This window comes from Clupea harengus, chromosome 23, assembly GCF_900700415.2.
Source record: "Clupea harengus chromosome 23, Ch_v2.0.2, whole genome shotgun sequence".
Classification (NCBI taxonomy): Eukaryota; Metazoa; Chordata; class Actinopteri; order Clupeiformes; family Clupeidae; genus Clupea; species Clupea harengus.
The window spans coordinates 12,437,812-12,457,768 of record NC_045174.1 but is presented as its reverse complement, the minus strand read 5'-3'; the positions used below and the strand labels follow the sequence as shown (position 1 = coordinate 12,457,768).

Below are 19,957 nucleotides of genomic sequence, written 5' to 3'. Positions count from 1 at the left end.
GTCACTTATTACAAAAGAGTAATCTTGAAACCAACAAGTGAGCTCAGCGTTGTTTATTCATTGCTCAGTCTTGGAATTACCTCTTTGAAGTACCTTGATCTCAGAGAGAGAGAGAGATTCAGAAAGCTTTAAACAACAGCCACTGTAGCCTGTTTGAATCACTTCAAAGTAGCTGTCTTTGTGATCGGTGATATTGAAGATATGAAATTATTAATATTTTTTTAAGAGCAGGATTTCTGCTCTCTTTGTTGCATCCTCTGGTACTAAAATAAAACAAGGCTCTGTGCTCTCTAAGATAAAGCCTAATGTTAGCCCCTTAAATCCATTTGCTTAGCCAAATCAGATATATAATGGTGAAGTCTTACATTTGCATTTCAAGTGCATTCTAGGAATCTGAATCGGTTGTTTTAGAGGATCCTGCATGTCTGCCATGTTCTGCAGTGCTATCATTTGGGGTCAGATTGTCTTGTAAGGCTTTCTGACTCCCATTGTAACCTTTTGAATTTACAGGTAAACCAATACCTGAAAGGAAAAACAATCTCATGCATACTTCCTTTAGTGGGCAATTTCAAGAATAGGACACACGTGTGTGTGTGTGTGCGTGTGTGTGTGGTGACAAGGAAATCTTACATCTAAATGGACTAAGGGTGTAATATCCCCAGACTCAAAACAAATCATCAGTTGATCATCAAAAGAAGTGCCCCATTGTACCACTATTAAAAGGAAAAAAACATGTTTTTGTTCATTACTCTTCATATAGTTGGTCAAAAATCATGATTGTTATTTGAAGTCAAGTCTTTTTTGATCCTGCAGATTCGATGGTCAAGTTGCCAAACAGGAAGTCAGGCTATTTCTCAGCAATGATTCTATCTACACCAAACTTGGTGAAGTGATTCAAGACTTTGCCCTGAGGGAGTTATCCACAATTACCCCCTTTAACCACTCACTGGTGCTATAATAAGAAAAAACATGTTTTGAGTTGTTACTCTTCATGTCTTTGGTCTAAAAACAACAGCAAAGCTGCCAAACAGGAAATTATGTCAAAATTAGGTAATTTCTTGATTTATCGACACCAAACTTGATAGTTAGCCGCAAGAGCCTGTCTTAAGACACTCCGAAATCAATTCTGCCATTTCAACACTAGGGAGCACCACAATAAGAAGACATGCGCAGTTATTCATGAAGTTTGTCAAAGATGAGCTGAAGACAAATACTTACTAAAGTTAATCGTTGGGTTCTTGATTTTCAAAACCCTTTCTCATGACGGCCAATCAGAATCTGTGGCGAAGCCATCACACAAGAAATGATGACACATCTCAATCTTTGGTGAATTGTTATAAAACTTGGTAGGAGAGCTTACAAACATGCCCTTGACATGATGGCATTAAGTTGCCATGGAGATGATGCTCTGCTTGGCCCCCTCATAACTGCTTGCAGCTTTATTGTTCATAATCTTTCTTGTCTAAATTGATTGATTAGTGAGTTGATTAGTTTGCGATAGTTACATCAAACTAATATATTAGAGGGAGACCATTTAGGTATGTGTGTGTGTGTGTGTGTGTAAGATGAAGCATACCTTTCCAGTCAATCACGCCCTTGAATTTAAGTGTAAGGACAGACACTCACTTTATTTTTAGTCAAGTATTACAAAAGAGTAATCTTGAAACCAACAAGTGCGCTCAGGGTTTATTCATTGCTCAGTCTTGGAATTACTTCCCTGAAGTACCTTGATCTAAGAGAGAGAGAGGTTCAGAAAGCTTTAAACAAAAGCCTGTTTGAATCACTTCAAAGTAGCTGTCTTTGTGGCCGGTGATATTGAAGATATTAAATTATTAATACTTTTTCAAGAGCAGGATTTCTGATCTCTTTGTTGCATCCTCTGGTACTAAAATAAAGCAAGGCTCTGTGCTCTCTAAGATAAAGCCTAATGTTAGCCCCTTAAATCCATTTGCTTAGCCAAATCAGATATATAATGGTGAAGTCTTACATTTGCATTTCAAGTGCATTCTAGGCCTTTGTGGTATCCGTCGAAGGATAAATAGTTAGATGATACGCCTCTGCTACCGGTAGCATTCTGCCAGCTTTGTCTGGTTTCGGGGTAAATAAGCATAGAAATCGTAAGTCGAAGTCGTAACGGAGGGACTTCTTAACGGCAGTACACCAGGATGTTTAAAACAGGCTCATGCTGTTCACACAAGGTCAGTGGTTCACACATAGCATTTAAAGGTGCAGTCTGTGATTCTGATTCTTGCTGATATTTGAGCTCAAAAGCCAATCAGATTACACCACTCCCTTCCAAGCTGCTGGAAGAACATGTTGTTTGACTGCAGTTGTTTGTGGCTCGGCCCACAATGGTTGGGTCCCGTGTGCATTCCCATTCCCATGCACTGCAGACATTTAGAGGACCGTGAGGAGCAATTCGCTGAACCTGACAAAAAGTGTATTGGATTAGAATTGTGTACGACTCCTTTAACTCTCGGACAGACATGGGTCCGATCTTGTGTGGTCTGTCACAATTTGGTTAAATCTCCAAAACATTAGGTAACTGATCAGATACTTCCTGCTCTGATACTCCTTTGTTACCTATCAAATGTCCGTAAATGACACGTTTGTATCAATGGATGTGAATCTGAATATGAATCAGTTGTTTAAGAGGATACTGCATGTCTGCCATGTTCTGCAGTGCTATCATTTGGGGTCAGATTGTCTTGTAAGGCTTTCTGACTCCCATTGTAACCTTTTGATTGTACAGGTAAACCAATACCTGAAAGAAAAAACAGACTCAAAACAAATATTTAAAAATTCTAAAAGTTCTCAAAACTACACACATTGTGTGTGTGTGTGTGTGATTGTGTGAGATGAGGGTAGCTTAACAGGGTCAGGTTATAATGTCTCCTGACTCAATACAAACAATGGATACATTTTTAGGAGCAGAGGTTGGGCTCGATAAAAAGCCTTCATTTTATCCTCTTCCAGGCTGCAGTTGATCATCAATCAGATCAGATAAGGGCGGGCAACCGCAAACTCTATGGGAGTTCCTATTGTGTCCTCACTGATATCGCCCATCCCCATAGAAACACAAACAGAAGCTAAGTGGCGTAACATGCTATAAAGGCATACATTTGGTGGCGTGGCACCAGTGATGACGTGAGGATGTGAAATAGATGAATTTATGGGACTGTTGAGACATGGGCCACACCACCCATGTCTCAACAGCATTCCCAGTGACATCAAATTTTCCATAGAGTGATAAAGCTGTCTTTGCTGGATTCACATCACCCTTTTTTAATGTTTTAAATGTTTAAATGTTTTTTCTTCCAAGTTAGGTTTAATTGGGATGCTAAATGGTGTTGAATTTCGATCACAAGATATGATTTTCCAATCAAGCTGTAAAAATCACTGTCACTAATTGTTCTTTGTCCATGATGTTCTTAAAAGGGCCATTCTGATACACATGATGAACTCACATCACTGCAGGAACTATGTGGTGTTTTTTTTACTGCAGTGATAAATCACTTTGTTTCGATTTCCCCTTGTCACTATCTGTCACCATCTACAGTACTCAGGGTCTACCTGTCATACAGGAGTGAAAAGGTTGCAGATAGATATGTTTGTAAGGTTGCTCAAATACTTTACTGCACTTACATAAATAATCTTGCTTATTTTCCATGAATTTAGATTTGAATATGATTCTGCCCATTTAGATCACCAAGGAAGACAATAGACCAATGCTGAAATCTGACTTAGTGCTGAAATACAAAGGTAATGCTAATGTAAAGCTCAGACCTTGACAGGCCAAAGCTTGCATTGTAATATCTCTCAGCAGCCGACTCTATGGCTATGTATAGCCTTTTTTCACCCTGGCAGGGGGACTGCCAATGGAAACTAGCCTTTTGGCTATAATTGGGTGCATATACGTTTTAATGTTCAGGAATGTACACTGTCCCTCTTGATCAAATAAATACATTGATTGGTTGATTAAGGACAAATGATGTATGACTATAACACCAGTCACCTTGTGTATCTGTTTATGTGTAATGTACAGTGTACAACTGTAACATTTGTGTATATCTTTAACTTGTTTTTTGAATGCCCCATTTTGTAAAGAAAGAAAAGAAATGATTGGGCTGGACTAACTCATGTTGCTGGCCAATGGCCCATGGCTCTGACTAGCCTGTTTAATTGCTCATTTTTCTTAGAAGCTGTGTGGTTCTGTCCAGAGACATACCTTTTCAGCCTCCTTGTTAGGAAACCAGACTTGCATTGACTGCATGCTGATTAGTCTAATTCTAACTGAAGTACACGAACCCACACAACCTTACCCTTTGACTTATCACATCATGTGCTTTACCTTGAAGGACCAACTGACATTAAAAACCCCACTTTTCAAGAGTCAACAAAGGAGGCTCAAATAAACTTTGTGTCAACATCGAAAACTTGACTTCAGGGAAAGGGAAAGGGCTAGGCGCCTAACATGACTCATAGGTTCATATCATAGCGGGATGTCGTTGTCAACTCGTTGGAATTACAGCGGGGGTGTGGCTAGTCCTGTCGTCTGGGTTTCCCTAAAAGCTATAAAGACCAATGAGCGAAGATTTCGTGTGATACCTTCAGACTTCTTGCGGATTCTACTCCACTACAAGTTACCCGTCATTACAAACGGGGTACACTTACACAGATTTTAAACCTGTTGAATTGAGTCTAGCTTGTAGTAGAAAGCAATTGACGATGAAGACGTTGGCTAAAGTTCTGATGGTGTTTTGGCTGGTAGCATCATTCGTGCAATCAGAAGGTAAGATAGAAATCATTTCAGCGTCTGGATTGGTCGTTTTAAAATGAGGGTACATGCAATCTAATGGTTGTGATTGCGAGGATACGCAAACTCATATTTGGTAATACTACTACTACTACTACTACTACTACTAAATAATAATAATAATAATAATAATAATAATAATAACATTTTATTGCAGACTTCTGTTTTAAATGTGTAGTTCTCTCAGCGTTGCATAGGGTACCTAGTGGCCTATTAACAAATAATTCCCTAAAATAGCCTTGTAGTTTAATAGGAAAAGGTTCTCCATGGAGACACTACGGTTAATCCCAATTTTGAAGAGGATTTTAACTGGCACACCATGTCATCCCGGACGTTATTTGTTGCCATAGCCCCATCCCTCCAGTTGGACAATGGTACGGATTCCCCAAAAGAGACTCGGTAAATCCCCAACCCAAATGTCTCGGTAATTTGCAATTTTGACATTATGGTGAATTAGGTCAAATGCCTCGTGCATTGTCGCGGTTACAATTTAAGCCTCGATGTTTACCTGACCTCAAGGGCTAACGTGGGAGTTAATGTTTCACCCCTCTTGTGAAGCTGTTAGAACAGAAATGAATAGTGAGTCTCTGAATCTTATCTCGTTGGTATCAGTGATGTGTTGGGCCCTCGTGTGCTTGAAATGTGCCTTTTGCCTCATTTAGAATGTATAGGGTCATAGAGGGGCCTTGAGTAAAGCATTGTAAAAGAGGGCCCACTTTCTCCACCGATTGAATAGCTATAGGCTTTGAGCTGACTTAGATAATATAGGCCAATTTGATGGCTTTTCAGTATATTTAGTCTTTTTTTAAAGGTCTTGTTTTTTTTAAAGGATGCCTGTAAATATTGAAAAGTGCAGCTAAGTGTGAATGTAAAAATGTATGTACGTTGTAGCCCAACTTTGGACAGACACTGCAGTCCTGAGAGGATGGTGTGAACTCACACACCTGTGAGAAGTCATATGTTAGAATCTTTGTGTGTGTGTGTGTGTGTTTGTGTGTGTGTTTGCTGCACCTGTTCTGCCACTGCTGTTGTGGTCAGAATCTCAGGTTTGGGGTCTGTCTGAGAATGTAGATATAGATATGGTGCACAGTCCACCGTGTGGCCGCGGCTCCACCATCATGCACACCACACACATGAAGGTACAGAGGTTTTTTTTTAAGTGAGTGCTATCCTTAGGTTTTCCTGTTTCACGACAGAATACTATTTACAAGTGTTCATCATTCATTCTCTCTATGTTAAACTATCTTCACTAGGTTGGACTGGGGGAGATGGTAGCATACAGTTCACACATCATACAGTCCAATAGTCAAGGCCTGTGTATTTTAGTCAAGAAGTTTTAGTGTTTAGTGCATTTCCTTAAGAATGTTTGTCTTTAAGGCACTGGCTACGGCTACGGAACATAAACTATAGTTAGTGCACTATACTATAGAATTAGATTCAGCTACCGTGATTTTAATATTATCGGTCCGAAATAATAAATTACTGTTGCCAGGGACATTTTTTCCACAGAGTTCTTTCTGTATGGTTTATTCTTATTTCACAGCATTAGGGAACATGGTGTTTGTCAGTGAAGAGGGTCAAAAGAACGGTTGCCTCCCCCTCTGTGGTGATCATGCACCGGGACCAATGGCCCCCCTGTCGGCAGACCTCCATGATGCGGCTTAGTCAGTGTAGGCCATGTTTAGTCAGTAACTTTGTGACATCACAATTTGATTACTGGCCATAGGCAATTAACATTGAGCATGATGGGAATCAAACCCAGGTCAACTGCTTGGAAAGCAGCCATGCTAACCACTGTGCCACCAATACACTGGAACGCCAGGGGGCGCAGACTATTAAAGGACTATAATAGTCCGATCCATAGCAATAGCTGCTTCGTAACTGCCCTGTTTCACAAGAGTGGTAAAGGGCTTCTTGACCGGAACTTTCCAGCGCAGTACCGCTTGATAGGCTGCATGCTATTCCAGGAATGTGTCCTAATCCTTTCGTGAGTAAGCAGATGTTTCCACGGTAACTCTGAGGTGCCCTTTGTGTGTGTCCCCCCAAGACCCCCTGTGACTCAGCAAAAGTGTGTGTGTGCGCACGCACAAGGAGCGTTCAACAAACAAACCAGTCCGACCCTGCCACTGCTGAGGAGTTTACACACAGCCTCTTGACGTCAAGAAGATCAATAGATCTGATAATGGTGACGGTAGTACAGTATAGGTACCAAGCCTAGTTACAGAGGGGGTGAGAAAGACACACACACACACACACACACACACACACACACACACACACACACACACACACACACACACACACACACACACACACACACACACACACACACACACACAGACACACACAGACAGACAGACAGACAGACAGACAGACAGACAGACAGACAGAGTATCATACTAGGTAGCACACAAGTAAAACCTTAGGATGAAAAACTCTCACCCAGTTTAAACAAATGCATCTAATCTTTTCACCTGAAAAGTGAATCCCTATGCACTCCATGGGCCCATTCAATATGATAAGTGTATTACACTTTACTATGCCATGTGGCATGTGTTTTTTATACCTGGAGAGACAGACATGTTAGTGAATGCATTTCTCATATCAGTTGTTGGGAGGACAAGTGCAGCCATTACCTGCAAGAGAACAACAGGGCCCTTGCTGTGGTGTTCTACATTGGCTCCATTGTGTGGTGCTGGGGTTGGGGTTTCCTCTGTGCAGGGGAATACGAGCCCACACTGGGTCTCTCTCTCTCTCTCTGTCTCTCTCTCTCTCCCTTCCTCCCTGTCTCTCCCACTCTCTCTCTCTATCTGTCTCTATCTCTCTCCCTCTCTCTCTCTCTCCCTGTCTCTCCCACTCTCTCTCGCTCTCTCTCCCACTCTCTCTCTCTATCTGTCTCTATCTCTCTCCCTCTCTCTCTCCCTGTCTCTCTCCCTGTCTCTCCCACTCTCTCTCTCTCTCTCTCTCTCTCTCTCTCCCTGTCTCTCCCACTCTCTCCCCCCCTCACATGTCTCTCCCCCTCTTTATCCCCTTCCCTCCCTCTATTTTGTTCTCTCTCTCCCCTCTCTATCTGTTTCAATCTCTCTCTCTCTCTCGTTCTTTCTCTCCCCCCGCTCATTCAGTGGTCTTTTAGAGTAGCACAAAGGGACCATCCAGGTGGAGGAGCACGGGGGGGGGGTGTCACTGCAGCCCGGCTACAGGTCGGGATGGTAGTGGAGGAGTTCTGTGTAGTTTTCGAGGCCATTGCGATGATCTCCTCCTTGAGGTAATATTCACTCACTCTGAAACTGCTCGAGCTGCTCACAGGAAGCGGGAGTCTTTTCCTGATAGTCTGGTTTGTCACTTTTGCTATCTGACACTAAGGGCCAGGAAGGGACAGTGGGTGGGGTTCAGCTTTTTGGTTTGTTGAGCCTGTGCAATTATCCATAGCGATGCACAGTGAAACTCAGTGCTGTGTGTATTATCTTACAGGAGAGGGGAACCCTTTTGGTTGATTTATAGCAACACAAGGATGTTCACCAGAGGAAATGAATGGTGAACAACTGGTGTTTAAATGTTGTACAAGTCAAATTTGATAATGGAGTCAATGTATGTTTGAGAACCCCAAGAAAATGATTAAACAGTAATTCTTGAGCAGTTTTTATCACAACTCAGAGCTAGAGTATAGAGGCAGCAAATCCACACATGTCTCAGTCAAGCCGCCATGCTGCTTAAACGGCTGGTCTTTTGTGTACCAGGATATGTGGGCCCCTAATATGTGGGCCCCTATTAAATCTTTGATTAGCCTAACTTTTTCTTTAGGCTTACTTGGTAGTCATTCATGCTAATCATTTGCACTGTTCTTATTTTATGGGTGACCTAACACAGCAGCCTATTTGTGGTTTCCAATTGCTACTTCTAACTATGGAGGAACAAGGGCCAAGAGAAACACAGAGAGAACGACCAGCACTTTACTGGATTTCACTCTTGGCTAATTTTTACAGGCAACTATATTTGTTTTCCTCAGAGGTGCATGGAAAGTGTAGGGAATTACACAGAACCCAATGATACATTTCAGTCAGTTCCACGTCATTACATCCTTGCTGCTTGTTGCAGTCGTAAAATATGAGAAAGCAGTAATAATCAGCAGAGCATGGATAATTGTTCCGCATCGGCTGTGAATTGCTTAACTGGACCAAGCGGGCCAGATACAGAGATCAGTGGGATCATTCGAGGTCAGTTTTTCACTGTTTAAATGCAAAGATAGGGACAGGTTAGGTTTAAGAATGGACAGGTCACTTTACAAGGTGAAGGAGTTGAAGATGTGGATGGGTAAGGAGTTTTTTTACGAGGCAGATATTTCCATCTTGCCGTATCTCTAGCACCTTTGACCCAATCTCCACCCAAGACACAGTCACACACCCAACCACACCTGGTTCTGCCTAGCAGTGACCGTTCCAGGAATATCTATGAGATATCTGAAGTAGTTGAGTCATCAGTGTTGACACAGACTATTCGGCAGAGCATTTATGGTGGAGTTGATAGTAACCACCACACTGTGTCCCCATCACCTCTCCTCCTTTACTTCCTTTATCTAAGACCTCTCTTTATCGCTCCTAGTCCATCTGGTGGACTACTAGTCATGAAGCAAGCTTTGTACTTTGAGTGTGTGTGTGTGTGTGTGCTTGTGTGCATCTGTTTAAGTATGTGTGTGTAGTGTGTAGTAGAGAAGAGTTTTTTTTGTATGGTTGCAAGCCTAGTAGCTTTTGAAATGTAGTGTTTTTTTCTTTCTTTCCTGTTCACAATGCCCCTGAAGTGGGCTTCTCTTTGAGTGGAGAGCGTTTGCTTTTGTCTGGCGTCTCCACCCTCTCCACCTGTGGGTCATTCAGCTCGGGGTTGCTCAGTCACGACCCACTGGAAGAGAGCAGCGGAGGGTGGAGAGATACGTCCGGCTACAAAGGGAAGCAGATGCAAAGGCAAACTCACAGGGAGGCAGACACCAAAGACCTCAACAGAGAGAGAGAGAGAGGGAGAGAGGGAGGAAGAAAAGGAAAAAGGGAGGGGAGGAGAGGAGGAGTGAATAAACGGGAAATACAAGTGCACAAGACATGCACACACGGAAATTAAACAAAGAGGAGGCGTTAATATGAACTTCGTCCAACCTGTTTGTGAGAAGAGATATTAATATTTGCCTAATGTTGTTAGTTCGAGTCGGCTTTCCTATACTTGCTGGTGTATGTCTTTTAGAGTGGCTTTGCTTTCCACAAGTATATTCAGCGAATGCTCTCAATTGTAACTTGGGTGGGTTCACCAAACAAATTCTCAGTATGGGATAAATTCAGCTTCTTCTGTGACCCATTTAATCATTAAACAGCTTATAACAAAACTACTTTTTGAATGGTTCAAAGTCCAAAGTTACAAAGTTGTGAAACTCTGGATTATAAACATCCAGCTCATGTACAGTATGTCTTGGCTTCGCTTGGCCAACAGGTGGCACTACTTCCAGATGTTTTTCTTTCTTCAAACTGCCTGTGTATCCCTGGATGTGGGCTGTGTTTGGGAGGGTCCCATTCTGTCAACCCCTGTCAGCTCTCACACAATCCTATGTGAAACCCAACCCAGAGGTTAGGGGAGACCGGTTTCCTTTCCAGGAGCGTGTGTGTCTCTCGTTTCTGCCTGTGGGAATCCTTCATTGTGTCATTCTTGGGCTGAGCCCTCTGGTTTCATTCAGGTAGCCCCATAGAGAACCATTCTGCGGTATGATACTAACCCCGTCATCTATGCAGTGGTTAAAATGACCTCTGTAAATAAGGAGAGCTGAATGTGGTCAGTTTCACGAAATGGGACAATGTAAAATATGTTGAAATTAGCCTGTTGTCCTAGGAAGGCTGTCTCTGTCTTGATTGGATTTTTTTCTTGTGGGGTTTCATCAACTTTTTTTTAACTTTTTAGTTTTTTTTTCATTATCACGTATCACTGCTCTGATTCAGCATATGATCTCGTCAGTCTGAGTTACATAAAACTGAATGGCTTATTCCTCTTGATATTATACCTCCTTTCTGGCAAACATTCACACACACACACACACACACACACACACACACACACACACACACATCCTGGACTGTGTTTGTGCAGGACTTAAATGTAGTTACTTTTAAGTCCTTTTAAGTCTTTAAAAGTAGTCAGCCTTAAATCAATACTTTGATGAAGAGGTGGCATGTGTGTGTGTGAGAGAGAGAGAGAGAGAGAGAGAGAGAGACAGAGTAAGAAAGAAAGACAATAAACATTTTGTGTGAGTGTGAGATTGGCACTCAGAGACAGGCAGAGAGGGCGTCTCTGCTTTTGCACTCCTCCCTTATCACATCCCCTCGCTCTCCGGTTCAGTCTGTTGTCATGGCTTTGGGAGAATAAGCAGCTGTGGGTGAGCTAAGAGGAGATACATAGTGTGTGTGTGTGTGTGTGTGTGTGTGTGTGTGTGTGTGTGTGTGTGTGTGTGTGTGTGTGTGTGTGTGTGTGTGTGTGTGTGTGTGTGTGTGTGTGTGTGTGTGTGTGTGTGTGTGTGTGTGTGTGTGTGTGTGTGTGTGCAAGAGAGAGAGAGAGAGAGAGATAATGGATTTGGGGGGAAATAAAACTGACTCCCTGCAGTTTCAACCCCCGAAACCTTACCACATCTATATAAACACCACCGCAATGTTAAATAACATTATATGTATTTTAATTACGTGCTATATTATTTTATGAAATATACTGGAAAGATTATCAACCAGATGCACAATGATTATCTTTGACACATTTGTCTTTAAATAATGAAAGTTAATATGAGTAGCACAGTTTCTAAAACTCAACTTGAAAAGCATCCTTGTTTATGTCATATATGCCATATGATGCTAATAAATTCCATCTTATGTCAGTACCTTTAGTGTTACAAACAAAACACACAAATATAATACTAACACAGATCTAATTCACCTCTCATTTCATACAGGTGCTGTTAGTCCATCTCCTGACAGTCCTTCAACTCTGGATCCTGAAACTCTAAGTCCCAATTCTCCAACTCCTGAAACTCCAATTCCCAATTCTCCAGCTCCTGAAACTCCAAGTCCCAATTCTCCAGCTCCTGAAACTCCAAGTCCCAATTCTCCAGCTCCTGAAACTCCAAGTCCCATCTCTCCAGCTCCTGAAACTCCAAGTCCCAATTCTCCAGCTCCTGAAACTCCAAGTCCAAACTCTCCAGCTCCTGAAACTCCAAGTCCCAATTCTCCAGCTCCTGAAACTCCAAGTCCCAATTCTCCAGCTCCTGAAACTCCAAGTCCCAATTCTCCAGCTCCTGAAACTCCAAGTCCCAACTCTCCAGCTCCTGAAACTCCAAGTCCTAATTCTCCAGCTCCTGAAACTCCAAGTCCCAATTCTCCAGCTCCTGAAACGCCAAGTCCCAATTCTCCAGCTCCTGAAACTCCAAGTCCCAACACTCCAGCTCCTGAAACTCCAAGTCCCAACACTCCAGCTCCTGAAACTCCAAGTCCCAACACTCCAGCTCCTGAAACTCCAAGTTCCAACACTCCAGCTCCTGAAACTCCAAGTCCCAATACTCCAGTTGATGGAACTACAGCTCTCAGCACTCCAGCTCAAGGAACTCCATCTCCTAACACAGCTGAAAGCCCAGCTACTGATGCATCAACACCACCTTCCACCACCTCACTGCCTGGTATGCATATGTGCTTTCTACCTTCAAATAGCATCACTTCTTAAAAATAGTCATCAATCCATCTTTCGGATACAGAATACAGAGTAAGCCATGCGTCAGACATGCTGCCCGCGATGTGTCACAGCACTGAGACATGCTGCCCGCAATGTGTCACAACACTGAGACATGCTGCCTGGTGTCTGGGTTGCACGTCTGAGGACAGCAGGTCCAGGAACCCTTCCATAAGAGTAGCCTATGCCGCTGTAAAGGGTGGACTAAAAGTGTTTGTGGGAATGATCACACCTACCATTTTGAAGTTACAAAATATGTCCAAACACCTCCTAAAGTTGGGTTTAAATGGCTGATTAAGAGTTACAGGGGCATGAGGAAGATCTCACAGGTGGGTCTGAGAGGTAAAGTCTGTAGGTGTAGTTATGTTGCCATTTGTTTTCAATGGATTTCTAGTGCACAATTTCAAGTTTCAAGTTGTTTGCAGACTGTGAACTCTTATCACATAGTGCCAAGGTCGTATTTGGCCACGCAAGGTGACCTTACTTACATGCTGTAGTAGTATTGCTATTGGGACAGGTACAGGGAAGTGCATAGCAAGATCATTTTTCTTGGTTTACTATTTCTTTAATTCATTTTTAATGACACATCTTGTTTCCTCCTGCCCTTTCCTAGATCCTTGCATCCCAAACCTGTGCCCACCAAACAGTCGCTGTGAGAAACGGTTTGACAATTATACTTGTTTGTGTCTGCCTGGCCTGGTGCTACAGGACAATGTCTGTAAAACATGTAAGTGTGTGTTGTACATAAAACAACCAACAATATATAAACAATAAAACTTTAATGTAGCAATTCAGCCACTGTAATATTACTATTTAATGTTGCTATTAATAATCATTAAAGAGACATGTTTGGTTCTTGCAAGGAAATTAAATAATAAATCATCATTCTCCCTTAACAGTTTTTTTGTATTTCTATATTGCAGCAAAGGTCTTTACTGGTGATTTAAGGATAAATCAAACCTTTATACCAGCAATGGCAGATAAGACTTCTAAAGAGTTCAAAGGCACCTCTGATCAAATAGTGGCTAAGGTAAGTCTGACCCGATTGGTTGGAGAAATATTAAAACAAAAAAAGTGTAGCCTGACCACATGACCTTTTCAGAATTTTTAAATATAAACTAGGATAGCAATATCTGTGCTTGTGATGTAGTTTTTGACATCTTTTATAATATGTTCAGGGGATTTTACATCAAAGGCCATGGCATGATAGATTAAATATGGTTTTAAATGTGGAAACAAAATTTGACTTTGAGAAAAACCACGTACAATACGATGAAAAGTGACCTGCATGTGGTTCTCCTGGCACTGAAGTTAATCTTTCCTTCAAATCATAGCTCCAGGAAGTTCTTAATGGTACAGACGGTTACATCACCTCCACTGTTCTAAGCTTAAGGTGAGTCATTTAACGACCATTCAGATGTAACAGAATGGATTGCACTGTTAATCCCCACAGGGTATTTTGTTAGGCTTTGCCGCTTACAAAAAGTCAACAGAACCCACTACACAATACATCAATCAGTAAAACCCTTTTGTGATAAAACTAGTTTGTATTTTAACAGTGATAACTAGTTTAGAAGGAAAACACATTATATGTTCAGTGCATCACTAAGGAGGATGGTCCTGTGTTAAAAGGTGACAGCATACTTACAGTACCAGTCAAAAGTTTGGACACACCTTCTCAGTATTTGAGAAGTTTTTTCTTTACTTTTATTATTTTCTAAATGGTAGATAACACTTTTTTTGTTTAGTACATCATTCCATATGTGTTATTTCGTGGTTTAAATATCTTCAGTATTAATCTACAATGTAGAAAATAATAAAAGTAAAGAAAAAACTTGAATGAAAGGTGTGTCCAAACTTTTGACTGGTACTGATCTGTACAAACAAGTGAATATATCAGTGATCATTAGGAGGCTGCACATCTGTGGTGAATGACTCAACTAATAGCTGATCACAGATCAGTTAAGACGCAGAGCAGATAGCTGCAAAGCACACGGACATGGAAAACAGAAATACAAAATAGGAAGCCACGGCTCAAATAGACTTTCAGTCGCACATCGTTTTTCCTCACTTCCTGCCTTTGGACCTTACAGGAAAGGCAGTGTGGTCGCTGAGGTAGAGAACGTCTACGACCTCTCCTCCGAGGCCACTGATGCATCTGTCAGCAAAGAAATCGCCAATGCTGCAAACTGCTCCGACTGTTTCTTCGCAGGAGCAACTCTGAAGAGTAGGTGGTGTTCACCGATAGTGGGGGAGCATTGCCTGAACATAATAAGATATTATAAATACTTAGGCATTGAGGGACCCTTACAGAAAACTCTAAAAATTGTGCGTGACCATTTAAAAATGTAGGTATACTTGATAACCTTTAAGTCGTTAACAAAATGAAAATGAGAGGATTGCTCTAAGACACAAAGATGAAACGAGTGAAGCGAGAACACTAGTGAACACTAGTGAAGACAATAAAATGTGATATTAACTTCTGTCATAAGAGATATCAGGCACTTTTTCTCTTCCTAAAAGGGTGCAGTATGTAATTCTATTCTTTATGAAGTCTTTACTGCGTGTGAATGTCAGGGAGACAGGGGAATGGAGGTTAAAATATCAATAGGGTTAACTATTCATTATACAATGTTTTTTCTTTTTCTTTTCCCCTTCAGCTACTGAGCTGTGCTCGGCCACGGCCTGTGACCCAATCTCCACTGAGTGCTCTGCTCCTGATGGAGTGCTTAACTGTGAGTGTAAGGCAGGCTACGTGAAAACCAGCTTCACCGACCGCTCCTGCACAAGTAAGTGGCGTGGTGTGAGCGTGCTGACTAGATAGCTTGTTCTATGCAGTGTGTCGACTGAATGTTATGTTAGTTAATGTAAATATAAAATGTTGATGAAAATTCATGTTATGTTAGTTAATGCAAATACAATTAATGTTAAGTTAGTTAATGTAAATGTAAAATGTAAATACAGTACATTTTTTGACACAGTAGCTTGCATGATTCCTTATTTCCTTTTCGAACACACAAACAAACAAGTGGTGGAACCGTACGATTTAAAAAGTGCCTTTTGGTGCTGTGTAGCCCTAGCACAAAAAGGAGGATTCTCTATGTGTTGTATATTTTCAAATTCTGTGGTTCTCTTAAAAATATTTGGACCCTTATTTAAAAATTCTGCCTAATCTCCTTGTCCGCAGTTTGTCCTTCTGGAAAAAAGGCCGTAAACAATGAGTGTGTGAGGTGAGACCTCAGATTTGACTCTCTGCTAGTTTCAACTCAAAATAACCATTAAACTTCTGCTTTATGATGTGCTATGTGTTTTCTTGTGAACACTCTCATCGCTTTATGATGTGCTATGTGCTTTCTTGTGAATATTATTATATTATATTGCTTGTCAACACTGTTGTACCGTTTTGTTGTTGTTTTGCAGCTGCTCGTTTGGCTACTCCGGAGTGAACTGCCAAGAAAGTAAGTGAATACCAACGGTACCCTGCTCTAGTGTGCTTTTAAACCTTTGATTGTCACAGGCAGTGAGGATTGTGTATATGTGCATTTTAGGTGTGTTTGTGTGTGTGTGTGTGTGTGTGTGTGTGTGTGTGTGTGTGTCTCTCTCTCTCTTTGTGTGTGTGTGTGTGTGTGTGTGTGTGTGTGTGTGTGTGTGTGCATAGTAGTTTATGTGTCATATAATTGACCCTGTCTTTCATGGGACCTTTTACATGTGTATCAGCGTATGTGTGTCTATCATTACAAAGAGTGTGTGTGCTTTTGTTTGTAGGCTACCTTCTAGCCGTGGTAGTGGTGTCTTGTGTGTTGGGTGGACTAATGCTCATCCTCCTAATAGTCCTCATCGTTATCTGTTGCAGGTAAGATAAAAACAGCTATTTAACAATTTAACTAATCACTAAAGAACACTCAACATGCTCTGAGTACAAATGGTTTCAACCTTATCTTGTCATAAAAAGATACTATGATAGAGTAACAGAATGTCACATTCATGCGGAACATAAGTTCATGCGTTCCTTTCCTCTGCAGAAAATCAAAGAAAGCTCCTGTCAAGAGTAGTCCCTACGTGGACATGGACTTCAGGAACCCCACGGTTCCCAAGATTCCGCGAGCCAATGCAAACAGTAAGGGCTGGGAGCCGACCAATCTGGAGCTGGCGGAGAGCGGCAGCACTCGAGCCCTGTTCACGCCCGATCGCCAGGGCAACGGAATGGTAAACAGTTCAGCCTCAGCCACCTGTGCCCATGTTGAAATAGCCAAATCACTCAAACAGCACACGTTGTGTTACAGCCTAAAACCGAACTTGACTATCTTAATCATTGGCCTCTTCAATAGTCTCCATTCAAATCGTATCTTTGAAATCTTCCAAATCAAGTGAAGTCACTTTCATTTATATAACACATTTAAACACAACAGGAGTTGTACAAAAGTGCTTTCCAATGGGGATAAATAGGTTGATAATCCAAATAGGATTTCAAAATCCTATTCAACATCCACAACATGTTTTTGGTATGTGTGTTTATATCAGTTAAATCTGCCCCACATAGTACTGATTATTTACTTAATTACTTATGTATCCAGTGAAATGAACTAATCCTGTGTTCTATTTACAGAAGAACTTCAAGGACCAGAACGTGTCTGGCATGGCATACCGGACACACGGCCATGTAAATCCCTACTATGAGAATAACGAGGACCAACAGCGGAGATACTGAAACCATGGACTCCAGGCTAGTGCACCATTCTGAACAGAATTTAGAATGGCCCTGAAGTTCCAGTTCAGCTAGTTCATGAATCCCATTGCAGTTTGAACTGAGGTGGGAAACAGGACAATATTTCATTCTGATGGAATACTGGAAATACTTTTTTTTTCTAAATTTCAATATAATTTGTTCCTAAACATGTCACACAAATGACACATGGACATTCAATGTTATGAACAATGATTTTATTTTCAACACTGGATCTTCAAAGTACCTTTTATACAGGAAATCATTATATTTATTGTATTTTACCTTTTGCTGGGAACTATTTTTTAGTAGTGGATAATCGCCTTTAGCCGGGCGTACTGTCATAAGATGGACAGCTTGATAAATAATTTCATTGTATCGGTTTTGCTTCACAAAATGATGATTTAATAGAATTCATCTGTTACTGTTGAAGTTCTTTGAATTGTAAGTCAGTTACCTATATCATCTGCCATTCTAGTGCAAATCCGACACCCTATGGGTTGTGCTCACTTCAGTTTACAGTCAGTCACAAGTCATAAACAGAAGGAGGATCATATCTGAAATTCTGAATACTGCACAGCCCTGCTTAGATTAAGTTAAAATGTTTTTTTATTTCATTTTTTTCTGAGTTAACAGTTAAACAAGACCATCTGATTTAGCAAGTCCCCTGCTTATGAATGCATGTTATGGTTTTAATTAATGTAAATAATTAAACCAGATTCTGCTACAATGGGCTGGTACCCAGCGACAGTTAATGGATGAGATTCAAGAAGTTGCTTGAAACTATGTGTGTATGCGTTGTGTGACTTGTGTGCTCATCTATGACTTTAACTCCAGTAGATTTGATATAAGTCCTCTAGCAGTTGTCTTTCTCAAGTTTTCCATGATAATTTCGTCTGTTTGAGCCAAGTCTGTATCATAAACGTAAGTGATGCGGAGATGAAATTGGACTTAAAAAACGTTTTCAGTACTGTGGAATTTTTTTTTTAACTAAATGAAGTTTGTGTTAAATGAGATGGGAAATATTGAAATTAAAACTCTTAACACATTCACAATATCAGTAGACTTTGTGAGCTAAACTGTGGATACTTTTGCATTGCTTTGATACAAAATCAATGGTGTCCTCTGAATTAAGCGTGAAATCTTTATGAACTTTTGAACACATTTACAGTACAGCAACATTCTCCCTGGCTTTGAATCTTGAGAAAAAAAGTCTTTAGCACATCTTATACACCCCTCAAGTCCCCCATATTCTACAAATATTTCAAGGCAAGCAGTTGTCATGACACCAAGATCAAACTATTTTTTACAGTGGTTTGTGTTTGTTGTCTAGCAAGTAGCTGACCGGGGTTCAATTCCTGATGCTATTGTAAGTCACTTTGGGCTAAGTACCAGACCTTCACTGTAGTTGCATTTTTGGGTCACTTTTTCTCATTGATAGCCCATGACAGCAGTAATAGTTGTAAACAACAACTACAACTACATCTAAATGTTTTCCTTCATACATGCACATTTCAATGCAAACGCTGTATTACTATGTTTGTATTACTGCAAACAAACAAAACAAAGCAGTAAACTGATACATAAACTGATACAAAAAGCAGGGTAATCTGTGTTATTTCAGGTGTATAGTTTAATTTGTCTGTTAGAATACAGCATCTTTCCACCCACAGTGATATAAATATAGGAAAAATATAGATATAGTTGTCGCCGAAGACATTTTCCTACTGTTACTGCTGTATATCTAAGCCATGGGCTCTCATTGAGACAAATTTACCACATTAAAAGTGGTACCTACAGTATTGTGACAGGCAAAACAACAGATCAAAAAAGTTTGTTCTTAGTGTCATGACAACTGCTTGCCTTGAAATATTTTTGGAATAGGGGAGATTTTAGGCTTGGATAAGATGTGCTTAAGATTCAGGGCAAGGGAAGATGTTGCGGTTCTGTACCTGTGAAGTTCATAAAAATGTCATGCCAAATTCAGAGGACACCAAGGATCAGCATTAGGGCTGCACTTCTAGTAGGAGACTCATTTGTTGTTGTTTCACTTACTGTTCTGGGAATGAAATGTGTCTGGACACTTTTCTTTGTACTATAGTATACCATAGAACATTTTGAAGCATATAGCTGAATTTCAAATGTACTGTAAGAGGGGTCATAAATGTATCTTACACTAAACTATGCAAAAGCGATAAAGTAGTTTAAGGGGAGAGAGCATATGCTATAGTTATGGCAGCGTGAGTCACTTTTAGGTGAAATATGAAGTGTTTTGATAGTTGTAGTGCATTTTGCACCAAAGGTTAACTGATGTGCGCAGGTGTGTGTTTGTAAAGCCCACTGTGGGAAATGTTTTTAAAAACAAGTACATGGAATCGAGTGTGAAAATGATTGTAAAAAACTGTAACATCTATAGTGCACTCTCATACTCTCATGTGCATATCTAACATCTCCTAGTCTTACTGGCTTTGCCGAAAAAGTTAATGTTGTCACAACTGGTTTAGGTCCACCTACTCAAATCAGTGCCTCATCTAAAATCTCTAAATGCTGGGGCAATCCTCAAGTTTTTAACAATATTCTTCATACTCACTGAAGTGTAAAAGGAAATCGTAGCGATCACACTGGGGTGATTTCCTAAAAGCTCTGTTTTACTGCAATAATTTCTATATAATATTGAGATG

The 19,957-nt window shown here is 40.8% G+C and overlaps 1 protein-coding gene across 1 annotated transcript; it reads left to right on the top strand.

Moving 5' to 3' along the window:
* The first annotated feature begins 4,632 nt into the window (after positions 1-4,632).
* Positions 4,633-18,355, top strand: muc13b (mucin 13b, cell surface associated). Its single transcript, XM_031560664.2, has 12 exons — positions 4,633-4,792; positions 11,784-12,503; positions 13,167-13,280; positions 13,477-13,583; positions 13,888-13,946; positions 14,647-14,780; positions 15,214-15,342; positions 15,741-15,783; positions 15,974-16,011; positions 16,319-16,406; positions 16,576-16,759; positions 17,160-18,355. The coding sequence occupies exons 1-12, from the start codon at positions 4,729-4,731 to the stop codon at positions 17,259-17,261; spliced, it is 1,782 nt and encodes a 593-aa protein (XP_031416524.1). The 5' UTR covers positions 4,633-4,728; the 3' UTR covers positions 17,262-18,355.
* Positions 18,356-19,957: the final 1,602 nt, after the last annotated feature.

Bases quoted from the DNA above. Each gene is read 5' to 3' on its own strand.
- muc13b (XM_031560664.2), top strand. From the start codon at position 4,729: ATGAAGACGTTGGCTAAAGTTCTGATGGTGTTTTGGCTGGTAGCATCA. The intron at 13,584-13,887 runs GTAAGTCTGACC...TTCAAATCATAG, and splicing joins CTGATCAAATAGTGGCTAAG to CTCCAGGAAGTTCTTAATGG. The intron at 15,343-15,740 runs GTAAGTGGCGTG...CCTTGTCCGCAG, and splicing joins CACCGACCGCTCCTGCACAA to TTTGTCCTTCTGGAAAAAAG.